The 13,290-nt window shown below is 35.7% G+C and overlaps 1 protein-coding gene across 3 annotated transcripts in view; it reads right to left on the reverse strand.

The window, feature by feature from the left end:
* LOC102066084 (uncharacterized) overlaps positions 1–13,290 on the reverse strand; it is a 280,394-nt gene that overhangs the window by 53,160 nt on the left and 213,944 nt on the right. For all 3 annotated transcript variants that reach the window (XR_012579206.1, XR_012579207.1, XM_074536178.1), the window contains one exon: positions 9,308–9,361. Coding sequence is in view for 1 of the 3 variants with exons in the window: in XM_074536178.1 (XP_074392279.1) it covers positions 9,308–9,361 (54 nt within the window). In the remaining 2 variants the exon portion in view is untranslated. The remainder of the gene's footprint in view (positions 1–9,307; positions 9,362–13,290) is intronic.

A 13,290-nucleotide genomic window follows, 5' to 3' on the forward strand; every position in this document is an offset into this window, starting at 1 on the left:
ATTCTAACATGAGGTGCAATTTATCTGCTTGTTACTGTTCGAAAAGTTGTGTGCAGGGAAAAAGATATTGCTCCATAATCCATGTGGTGTCTATTTCATAATTCCTCATTGTTAAAATGTTTTATTTGGATTAGAGAGGTCCATTTGTTCTTCTTATGTGTGTTTACCTTTTCTTGTTGGAATATAATCTAATCTAAGTATTTTCTTCCTCCTTTTTGCTCTTCTCTCTTCAGAGTGACAAATGTACTTAATGATCTAGATTTCTGTCATATTTTAACTTTGCCCAATACCAATCCCTAAAGACTCCCACTTTTTTACTGGAGTACAAAACAAGAAATCCCAGTGTAGGTATAATAATTTTTTTTGCATTTCTTTGAATTAAGACAATTGATGATAAAGTTTAAACTAAGTAATAATATTTTATCTGTATCGTACATGCAGATGTCTATCAAATGTTGTACATAATTACAATATTATTAAATTAATATTTTGTAGGTGTTTGCATAGAATAATTTTATGTGGTTTTATTTAGAATCTGTATGCTTTTTCCAGTGTACCTTTATTTTTCTAGAGGAATAAGCAGGTTCATAATCAGTACATTTTTAAGAAATTTTGAAAGAGAAACATTAGAAGCTATAATGCTCCTCATAATGTTTTTTCAGTTCAGAGATAAAGTTCATTCACTTTAAGTGTGTAAAAGGATATTTATCCTGTTTAAACTGAAAATACTAATATATCTAACCATAATGTTGCTGGTGATATTTTCATAGTATTGCCATTACAACTCATGCTTATAGGCAAGTCTGCTGGTTAATTTAAGTCTGCAAGCAAGACTTCTCCACTGCTAGTTCATTTCTTAGTTCAAAGCAATGTGGTGTTTTTAAACTACAAGTACTTTTATAAAATTTGTCTAAAAGTGAATTGAAGCCAAGAATGTCCATGTGAACAGAACGTAAACAATATTCTGCAGTTCTTCACAATAAAAATAGGTTAACAAATGGGGGGCAAGAAATCCCAGCACTTCAGGTACATTGCTATTAATGGGCAGCATTGATCAGAAAAATAAAACACTGACTTTCAGATGCTACCAAAATTCTACAAATGCTGTGATTGTTTGCAAACTCTGGCAATTCATTTGCTTGCTTAGTTGTTGTGTGAAATTCTGGCCTTCAAATCCAGGTGTAAAGAGCATTTCACAAACCAAGAAGAACAGGAACTCTGTGTGAGACTGGCTGGGGTGGGGAGTAGGAAGGCATGGCCTAAGTCTGAGCACCTAAAATTGCTACTTCTTTTCCAGAGTGACACCATCACATGCATAAATGTAAGTCTAAAGTGGGAGTACAAGGACTCAGAATAAGCCATTAAGCCTTTTTATTCCCCCCCTCTCCTTATGCTTCTTAGGGGCAAAACAAAGTACTGCTATATACTGGAAACAGAAAAATCAATTCAGAATCTGCTCCATAAGAAGAAAAAGTCATTAAAAATACATCTCTTTGGTACTGCTTGAAGTGTATAATCTGTTTTTAAAGTGCTGAGCACAATCTAAATGCAGATTGTGCTAGATTCTACTAACCAAAAAGCCTAGTCACAGCGTTATGACAGCTTTATGACATTTAAACATCATAGCATGTGAAAACATGGAAGAGATGGCAGGTGGGAGGAAGTACTTGATATTCAAGAGAAAATATTAATGGATGTGTCTAAAATGTAACTACTTTTTAACATGTCATGCTTAGGAATATTTGCATAATATTATCCTTTAAATTGCAGTGTGTACATATTAATTTCACAGTGTCGCTCCCAGTAAGTCTGGTATCTGTACATTCAATGGGCCCAGTCTAGCACACTTGCATCTCTTCATCACAGACATTTGGAGTCTCAATTTAAAAAGTGACTCAAAAGGAAGACAACCCAAACAGGCATAAAGATTTTCTATGTTCTAGGAAACCATGTCTTTCAATGTGAAGGTCCCAAGCTACCTTCTACCCTTTCCTCAAATATATTGTTTCTTTTAATTACACTTCTTCCTCTGGATAATGCCTGCTATCTAAGTACTCAAAGCCAAAAATCTGTTTCAGCCTGCAGAAGAGGTGAGAAAGAAAGGAGAACAGAACAGTTTAGAAACAGGAAGCTGAAAAAAATCCCAAAGAAAAACCTCAGTGATGAAGAACAATAAAGCAAAGCACAATACTCCATGCCTTAAGTTCTTGGTGTTATATAGTTCCTAGCACATTTTTACCTCTTCTATTCTGCACTCTCCCCTTTTCCCTAGGAAGTACATCATTAGATGCATGTGAAATGTGGCTGTATTTTTTTTTCCTCCAGTTTTAAAAATATTATGCTTTTTATTTGCAGAATGAGTCAGGCTGGAAGGGACCACAGTGGGTCACCCGGCCCCAGCCCCCTGAACAAGCAGGGTCATCCCAGAGCACATGGCACAGGGTTGTGTCCAGACAGTTAAATTCTCAATAGAAATAGACAAAAAACCCCAGAGCTGTATGTGTCTTATTATCATTCTGAACAAAGTCTTCTTTATGGTGGCATTTTGGACTTTAGTTTGGTACCCATTTGCAGTGGGACGCAGGAATTTTACCACAGATCCTGCAAGCTCAGGCTGAAAAATGAATTTTTTTCTTGTACTATGTGCCACCATTAAAGGCAAAACCACCCTGCAATATTTAAGGTTTCTATTCTGTAACTCTAAAAAGCATAAAGAGAACATTGCAGTCACTGAGACTCAAGGAGACTTAGACTCAACTTGAGTATGAATTTGACCACCCATTTTCTAGCAGGTCCATACCACCGTAGATATTCAGAATGACACATGGGGAGCACATTTAGACCTGTAAATCTGCCACTCACTTGCTCTCATATGTTTCTCTTTGTAACATAAGGAACTTCCTCAGAACTTATTTCTTCACAGTGTAGTTTCTATTTAAGAACGAGATGTGACTGCTAAAAAAGCATTTTGTTTTGTTTTGAAACCGTTGTAAGTTAATAGGATACAGAATCTTTAGGACATATTAACATCTTAAAAGAAAATTGGCAGAAAAAACTCTATAATCTCACTTAATTTATTATAGCTGTTGGCCTTTCCAACAGGGCAGTTGTAAAAAGGTTGGAAAGTATTTTAACTCATTTTTATCAGGCCATCCCTCCTCATCCTTTCTAGAATTTTATTCCTTATTATTTCCTTAATTTCATTCAAGTAGATCAGAAAACAAAGTTGTCAATACTGTATAGAAACTATCCCCAGAGAAGGTTAGAAAAATGATACTGTTGAGAAATCACAAGAAAATTGTAGAGCAGCTGTTCATCTTTGCTATATATTGAAAATCAACCAAAAAACCTTCAGACATAAAAGATGCAATAATAAAAAAAGCATCCTGAAGATACCAGTTTAAACTACAAAATAATACTGCAAGTATATTTAGATGAAATTTCCCTTAAATACTCCAGGAAAAACTACTTAAAACCAAGCCTTTGGACATATGACAGTTTTTAAGATGCTGTAAAAATGAAGCAAGTTAATATCTCATCCAGTTATTCATTTTGAGAAAATGCCAAAGCCACAATAGTTATATCTCCACTGTTCCAAGATGAGGCTTGAAGCTCTCAGCTCCTGTAGCTTCTGACACTCTACTGCCTGGAGATATTTGAGGAAAAAAATCACATACACTACCCTATTTTTACATGTCTGACTAATTTCTAAAAGTAGATTGGAAGCTCTACAGAATGAAATCAATGAGATGGCTCTGCTGAAATCTTAACACTTCAGGTAACCAATTGTTTATGTTTAATTTGCTGCTTCCTGATGAAAATAAGAAAATATAGAATGAATAAAAAAGGCATAAAAGGCAATTGCCTTAAAGAATTGCTTTACAATTGTTTAAAAGGTATGAAATAATTTTTTCAGTCTTTGTTCTCCTTGTAGTAATGATTGTAACAATATTGCACAGAGGATGATATTTATAAAAGAAAATACACGTTTTTGAGTCTCAGCTATCCTTTCTTTTATAAATACCCTTTGAAGTCTGAAGTTAGAACTAGCCTTTGAAAACATCCTATCTAACCACTGAGGCTACAAAGTCGAAGACAGCATGAAAGGAGGAGCTTTTTCATACTCACACCCAAGTGATTAAGCATTAATGAAATGATCAAACTTTGCAAGACTGATGGCAGGAGAAAAAGAGTTGCCAAGTTTGCTGAGAGCCTGACCCTGCAAGAGGCCTCCTGTGCTCATACAAAGATCTATGAAAACATGCCTTTTCTCAAAACAAGGGCTTGCTCTGTCTGGATGGAGCTCCAAGAGCTGAACCTGTATATGTGTACTCTGACAATGTTGCATGGAACTTTGCATAGGAAATATTAAAAGCATTTTAATTGGTTAGTTAGCTTAAGGCTCTATTGTTGGGCTTTCCCAGGTCTGCAGACAGCAAAAAAAGTGACACCAGGTATTCCACACCCATTAGAACCTATCATTCCAAGGCTGCATTTAATTTCAAATGATCCCAAAATAATCTTATTTTCCTTTAAGAAAGGAAGGTGGCAGAGCTGCTTGAAGGGAGACAGGGATTTGGATCCTGACTTCTCAAGTGTACACAGTGGGCCAGGACAAGAGCCCTGATCCAGGAAAAAAGGCTGGATTTCCCTTCCCAAACCAGCTCCCTCTCAAGGAGTGAAGCACACACTACTTTTATTCTTCAGGGGCAGCTCCTCTCCCTGCCAGGGTGAAATCTGCACAGGAGGGGCTGGGTCCACCTAAAGCTGTATTTTAACTGTGTGGGTGCAGGATCTGACTCAGCACACATCAAACCTCTGACCAAAGAGAGGGGGAATTTCTGGTGATAACCTCCTGCCAGGGAAAGGGAGGTTATGTGTGCCAACACGCTGAAGAAAGCCACTCAGTAGCAGAACAAATTTGGAGAGATTAGCCATACAAGTCATCCCCAGAACTGAGCATAGCTGACCAGCAGATATTGCTGGTCATAAGAAATGAAAATGCAAGTGAATTTGGGACCAGTTAAATAAAAATACTGCAAACAAAAATATACATGCAAAGTTAATACCAGTTCTGGGGTCTTCCACTGTTGATATAAACTGAAGAGAGATACCCTCTTAGCAAACCAAAATGCCACAACAGCAAAACCCTCAAAAAACATTTTATAATTACTAGTACTGAAGTTCATATTCTTGCACATCCAAGCTGAAAAAGAAACAGCCATTTAACAAATTTAAGCCTCTCTCAAAAAATGCACATATACATATATTCTTGTCACCAATTAAAACAAAGGGCCCAGAGGAGCAATTATTTACTGTTGGGCAGTATGAAAACTTTCTCTGCATTAGGTTATTTTCAATAGCCAAAATATTTAGTCAAATGAATGAAATTGCATTTTTACATTTTTGAAAAAATAAAAGTGCTGCTTTTTAATGGACTTTTTGCACTCAGAGATTTGTGGAATTTTGAGTACAAACGTGGGCAAAGCCCTAGACTTGGTGAAGAAATTACTCCTGCTTTTATACGGCTGTTAATTTTTCAGGGGCAAACTGAAATTATTTCATCTGTACTGATTCTGAATGAAACTCATCCCTGTGCACAGGAACAAACACACAGTTTTATGCCACACAAGACTCCAGAAAAACAACAATATAGAAACCACCACATGAGATGAAACCTGGGGCTCCTAAGTCCAGACCTGGATTTCTGAGAGAGCCAGGACCAGGTGTTTACAAGGAGGTTTAAGTGAAGCACAATTAATGGAGAACCACTGGTTTATTTAATTCCTGCTTGGTTTATAGTTTGGGAATAGATCTCCTTATGCATCTGAGACCTGAGTGGAGAGTAATTAGGTGAAACCTGTGGTTTTGTTCAAGTGTAACACTGGCAACCAGATTCTGTTTGTGAAAACTGTGAATCCAATTTTTGCTCACAATGGCTGTTCCTTAGAGTTTGGTCTGTATCTGCCAGTAATTTGGTGAACTGCAATAGTCCTAACTTGCTAAAACCCCTGAGTATTTCAAAAAGGCATCATTGGAGTACAAAATCTTCTGAAAGAATTGCCATGTCATTTACCAGAGCTCTTATGGAATACACTTCCAAGATATTTTTTGCCTCAAAATAGTTATTTAGAGCTCTTATTATTTCATACAGAACCCAAATTTACTCCTTGAAATGAAAATATAAGATACCACCAGTTGTTGAAAATATTTAAAATTAAAAAAATTAAAAGTAAGCCTTTTCCTTGGATTTTTTATATTATTGATAATTCCTGGTTCTCAATTTGTGTACTGCATAGAAATTGTGTGATAGCAATGCAACCATACTATTAGAAATACCATTCTCAAAGTCTCTGAGAATGCCAGTAGCCTGACAAACTTTAAAATGCAGTTATTTGACAGAATGTTAATTCTTGTAAGAATTGTTGCTGACCAAATATCTATGGAAAATTCTGCTTTTGGACAGTATTGGAGCAGCATCCCAGTATCTCAGTCACCAGGCAACCTTGCAGGCTCACAGTGTCCTACCCCACAAATATCAACAGAATTAGGGGCTCACCAAAAACCTGAATAACCTTTAGAATACTTTGATTCACATTTTAAGTTGACAAAGAGAAATGAAAAGTGCCAAACCAGCTTGCATTTCTGTACCAGTGTTAAAGACCAGCACTGCCCTCCATGTTGAGCTGGTCATCACCTGATTCAGCCAAGCCTTTTACTTCATCACAGAAATGTTCATTACATACATATATTCACAATAATGCAATTAATTCATTGACATTTAGGGAGTACATGCAAAGATATGTTGTGTTCATGGAGCTGAAATATCTATTGTAGCTCATTTTTTTTCCTACCTCATTTTTGTAGCATTTTTTTTGTACCTCATTTTTTGTAGCTTTTTTGTTGCTCATTTTCTATTGTACCTCATAAAGCCTACAAGCATCACCATTAAGGGCAAAGGAGGCCATAAACAAAGTCAGTAAGGAGAGCAAAGAGTTCAGAGAATCATAGAATTATAGGATGGCCTGGGTTGGAAGGGATCTCAAAGATCATCTTAGGCTACTTCTTCAGTTTCTCCAGTTTGTATGAAACTGTTTGGGGGATCTAATCTCTGCCTTTGGACTTAGCTTCTTGAAAAAAATGTCACTGACTGCCAGACATATTTTATCCAGAAACATAGACCATGCAATCTTTGAGAGTGGTGGCCAAAGAAAGAAAGTATGGAAGGTGTAGGGATGAAGTGGGAGAAAGTAATTTGTTCACAGAAAATAAAGTTTTGATGATGAATTTTATTTCACTCTTTTAATTAAAGTAATTTTAAAAAATTGTCCTGTCAAAGACATATTTGGGGAAATCTTTATAAATTACATTGATTTTTGTTTCAGAAAAATGATTAATGATATTTACAGAGAGGCTGTTAAAAAATAAATTAAAATAGCTATTTGAGCCATAATGATTTGTTTTCATGGATATCTCATATTGATAAATAAACCAATTATTATTTCAAATCAATCAAAGCATTACAATTTCATTGCAATTTATATCTGTAAGGCAATCACCATGACAAATCTTGCAGTAGACATTTTGATATAAGAAGAAAAAATCAGATAATATCAACAGCCATCTTTTTGCTAGAGCTGGTAAAGTTAATGGATTAATTTATTGTTAATAATTATATCTATCAATTTTTTGAAGAAAATATCATAATAAAATACCAGAATAATGAATCTTGGAGGAATGACTAATTTGGATATGCGAATGATGCAGAAAAAGAGACCCCAGATGTTGGGGGCAAAAATAAATAATTTTTTTTGTTTTGGGTTTTTTTTGTTGTTCTTTGATCAGTAGTCCAAACTTTTAATATTAAATTCTTTTGAAAAATTCTTAAGACTAAGCATTTGAAATTACTAGGTATTTTTACCAATATTTTATCTTTCTTTGCCAGTGTGATTGCAGACTAATTTGCAAACAAAACCCAGGAATATCACACTAAGCACCCAAAAGGCAGCATAGGCTGAAGCAGATATCAATTTTTTAAAGGACATTAAAGGTACTGGGAGCAATTTGTCTAAAACAAATTTCAGGAGAAGATCCAAAGGAATGAAATTTTTCCTTGGTGAACTGAGATTGAGAAAGCTTTTTAAGTGTTGGCAGCACCACAGAAAAACCCAATGTCAAGAAGTTAGAATAATGAGAGGATGAGCAAAGAACAGCTTATCTAAATAAAAGGTGAGATTAACAGTATTGATAAAAAGGTAGAGCAATGGACTATTTTAACATAAAATAAGAAAAATACTTGCAAAGGAATACCTTGATCTTATTTATTTTTTTGGCTAGTTTTGCTTATTCTAGCCAGGGCTAAGATAAGCCTATAAAAAAGCACAAAAACTTTGAATCTAAGGCAAACCACATCTATATACTGTGAACATAATATTCCATCCAAAATAGCAACTTTAATTCATTTTGTCCACATCATTTTATAAAAAAAGATAAAAAATTATCAAATGTGTGTAGGCAACATTAAAGTTGCACTGCATGTAAATAATATTGCCCAAGTCTCTCATAATAATAAAAGAGATGGACAAAAAAGGTGTTTTCTGCCAACTACCTACAAAACCAGCCAGTCAAACTGAAATTCCACAGGTAAAACACTGAATTCATCCTATGAACCTAGGAACAGCAAGAGTGTAATTTGTGGCTTTACCTTATTTTTTTTGATGCCAATGAAACCAGATCATTACCTCTAAATTCATTAATTTCTGAATTGTATTTTGTTAATTTCAGAATTGGTGTTTATAAATTTCCAAACCTATCTCTACTTCCCAACAGTCACTAGAGCATTGCTTTGCCATTCCCATGGTGTTAAAATACCATCCCTGGAGTTCTCAGCAGATGGTTTTGTTTGCAATGCTGAAATTCTGGTAAGTAGAAGGAAATAGATAGCGAAAAAAAGTTCCACTTGCAAGACTCTGATAAAAACCAAAAAAAAAAAAAAAAACACCCACGTAAATATCAATGTGAAATGTGAGGAAACAAGGAGAAAAGAAAATAAGGGAAGGAAACAATATAAGTTCAAACATCTGGAAAATGTGGTAAATTTCCTACTTGAAAAAATGGTAGCACTCTTAAAATTGTAATTGTCTTTCTCTTGAGATTTTTTTTTTTATTAAAAACTAACAAAAGCTTTTTGAATATATTTATAATAGATTTTGGAAATTTTATCCAACAATTAAGAACACCAGAATTAGTTGTCAAATGTCTGGAAAACATTTTATCTGAAAAAAAAAGACTATGGATATTTGCTTACCTGGTCTGTGAAACAAAATTCACTGGCTGGAGGAGAACACATTGGAAAAGGAACCTGCAAAGCAGAAAAAAAAATTAATTATAATTTATTTATTTCTCTCATATTTTGGATGAAAAATTCAGTAATGAGTGGTTATTCCTATACAGAAACTGCAAGCAGCAATATCATTCTAAATGAAAAGCCTCTTAAAATGTAGCACGTCCCTGTTTGTTCAGAAGATTCCTGACTGTGTTGCAGGATTACATTTATAAACAAACTGAACCAAACAGACATACCAAACCATGCTATTCAAAGAAATGTTTGAGGTTATCTGTTACATAGGTAGTATCAATTTTTGTATATTTTTATTCAAATCCAAATGTATAACTATCATTATATGATAATGATGTCATTACAAGATACTCAGATGTTCAGGTGCTGAAAAGGTAAGTATTTCTTATTAAATGTTCTTCAAGGAACTGAAAAATACAGAGTTACTTTACTTTCTGTAATGTTATAAATAATTATAATGTCAAAAGAGCATTATTAAGACTTTTATGTGATGAATATTAACATCAAAAAATGCCAAATTTTTAGATTTCCTGAGCAACTTTTATTTTTTCAATGAGTGCAGAAATGCTACAGTCCTCAATTACTTAGTCACACAGAATTTCCATGGGAACTCCTCTTCAGCCTATGCACAAACAGACATTCAAGAGGTCCAAGCACTGATATTATGTGAAATTTCATTGATTGACCTGTGGTCTGGAGAGACATTAAATAAGAGGTATTCAAATCCTCATAGAAAAAAAGAGTGATAATTTTGTTATGGTCCATATACTCTAATCATGAATGCTTTGACTGTGTTGCAAACACTGCACAACTCAAGTTCAGCAAATTCCTTTGCAGCAATAACATTGTCCCAGATGAGCTCCCCAGTGCCAAGAAATCAGACTGAAAACTAAATACTTAATTTGGATCACATGGATTTATTTTTTCAGAGGACTCTCTTACAAATTTTGCGGAATTTATATATTCATGGCCCTGCTCAAAGATTTCAGTTGAAAACAAACACTGAGCACATTGCAAATAATTTTCTTGATAAGTAAATATCTAAGAAGTGTGCTTAGATTGGATATAATCTTCAGAAATTCTGTTAGGAAGAGCTTTATCTGCCAACCACTATCACCAGCTCCAGCAGATGATCCTCCTCAAGGTCAGGGAAGAACTGACAGCACATTCTATCTTTTCCTCATGCTCTTGTGACAGAAGGCTTTTTTGGGAGTGTTTCACCAGACATCTATTGACCGCAAAGAAAGAACCACAGCTTCAATCCTGGACTCTGGAAGCTGAGTCTTATGATATGAAGTATAAAAACAATGTCAGCAGAAGACTCTTGAAAAGGATTATGGTGACACAGAAAGACAGTTCTTTCACCTGTCTACCAGCCCTCTGAGACAGCAGTTTCTGCCATGTGGGACATCATTCTATGCATGTGTGCTGGCCAACATTCCTTACATCTTTCACTAAAAGGGAAACCACTGACCATGATGCTGGGAATTTTGGAATGGCCCAACAAACAGCAACAAGAAAAGGTGCAGACAACGTGCAAACCCTGTCAAATCAGCTCAGTATTCATCAAAGCCTAGAACATCTTGCTTAAAATAAAGGTTTCTCTTGTTACACTAGCATCTTTCTGATGCAGTCAGGCCAGTTTATCTAAATTCAGAAACTCTGATTTAGGTCAGACAACTTTGAACTGAAAGGATCATGTATTCACCATTTCCTCAGCCATCTGCCTGTTTGTGCCTTTTGGGAACATCTATCTCATTTCAGAAAGACCCATTGTGTGAGTCCTAACTACAGCCCTGTTACTGGGTATACACCACTGGGCTGTGCATGTAACTGCAGATAAAACAGTTTCTCTGCTCAGATCTAATAGCAGGGAAACAATTTGACAGCAAGAGAGTTTGAGCAAATGCAAAAACAGGGAAAAGATGACTGATGATGGGATAAAGGATAAAATAAACAGGTCAGTGTGCTTTTGCAAGATTTGCTGTACATAATCCTTTATTCTGAGGTCCTACATGGGAATGAGATATACTATGAAAAAAAAACCCAAAGAAACAAAACCAAAAAACCCCAGAAATCTAGAGCCAACAGAAAATATAACCAGAATCTGTTCTGTTTCAGAAAGCCATGTTTGCATGAGAAGGACTACCACTACGTGCTCTAAAATACAGCGGCCTTTGCCACTGACTGCTCATCTCCCTTTTTTCCTGACAGTGTTGTTAGGTCACCAGTTATGTCCTATCAACCTCAATCACTCGTGGTTAGACTCCAGCACCAAGCATGGATGCTCCTGATCATTACATTTGTTTAGCATTAGAGAGCAAACTGCCTTTCCTTGTTAGACTTTAGACTTCTGGGTATTTTTGCTGTTTCTTTCAGTAACAACATGATGTGCATGAAAACTAGCAAGAATAAATGCATTCATGAGAGATGGGATGCAATTTGCAGATTTGGCCCGGTCCCAGAACTGAGGTGGCCACCCATCCCTGCTGATGCTGACATTGCTGCCAGCACTCCTGAACCGGCCAAAATCCCCGAACGTCTGACTCTGCTCTGGGAAAAAAAACACCAGCTCCACTTCATTAATTTTTTCACAGCCTCTCTCAGAGCAAAAGATACTGCTCACTCCTCCTTAGTCAACTTATCTCTGCTTTGCTTAGAGAAAATAGTTTCAATTCTTTACCTTCTAGTGACTCACAAACAAGCTGTTATCCCCACTTGCTCAGCGAGAACAGGCATCATAAAGAGTCTGATGAAAGACAGGGGTTTTTAACTTGTGGTGATGTCCAAGCAAGAAATGAAGCAAGTTTCCCTTCTCGTTTCCAGACACAGTCACCAAATTCTTATTTTCAAATTGAGCACATATGATGTAAAAAGCATCAAGTTACAGGAACAATTACCATGAAAGTCTAAAGATACAATTTTCACAATCCCTTTAGAGGAGAACAGTATTTTTATTCTCTTTTTATCCCTCAAACATTTAATAATAATCCTATTTTATGCATATTAATTTAAAATCATAACAATAATTGGAAAGGTATTGATTTCAATGGGAGTTAAGGACCTTTATATGGAGCCACAGCCTTCATCCTATTAAATCTCTACATTTATTGTCTGCACACAAATCATTATAAAGCAGGCATTACTCAAGAAAGAACTCAAATGCAAGAGAAAAGCCCAATTAACAAGGAATTCAATGCAATTATGGAAGTTCGGAAGTTGCCTGGGGTGGTGTTTGCCTGTAAATCATTGGGGAAGATGAAAAGGGAAGAGTTTGTTTCATCCCCACTTTCAAAGTATTATTTTCACTTCAGGTCCACATTGTTAATTTTTAAACCTGAAGTATCAGGACTTCTACAAAGTCAGGGGTTAGGAACAAAGATGCCATTAACTGAGTTTCTGGGGGATCTTTATTTTGCAACACTCATCAGTGCTGGGGTTACTTTTATCAGTAGCTGGAGTTCTTGTCTATAGCTCTTGGATGTTTGTACATAATTAAACTGGCTTTTCTGACCCTAGACATTAAAATCAGCTCAGCACAAACAATCCTGGAATGCACATTATAATACCTGAACTTCTTCCATCCCATTCCACACCCATTTATGAGAAAAAGGGAACAGAAATAAGAACAAAGAGCCCACAGAAATGGTTACTAGATAATTAAACAAAGGACTTTTTGAAGTATTAAAATCAACCTTATTTTATTATTATGGACTCAAGTCTTCCTACAAAAAATGGCTTTGTACATCCTCCACCTAACCATGGAGGAAAGAAATTTATCAGTTTGGATTCCCGCTTAAAAAAGTTGTGGCAGTGGGACGCATGTCAGTTGAATACTTTTGTGGTAGCATCAAGGTATTTCAGGAGAGCACAAATTTCATTGCACAGTGTTTTTATGGCCTTTTTTTGTGTAACACTGCAATGGGCTTCAT

The sequence above is a fragment of the Zonotrichia albicollis genome, chromosome 2 (assembly GCF_047830755.1).
Source record: "Zonotrichia albicollis isolate bZonAlb1 chromosome 2, bZonAlb1.hap1, whole genome shotgun sequence".
NCBI classification, from domain to species: Eukaryota; Metazoa; Chordata; class Aves; order Passeriformes; family Passerellidae; genus Zonotrichia; species Zonotrichia albicollis.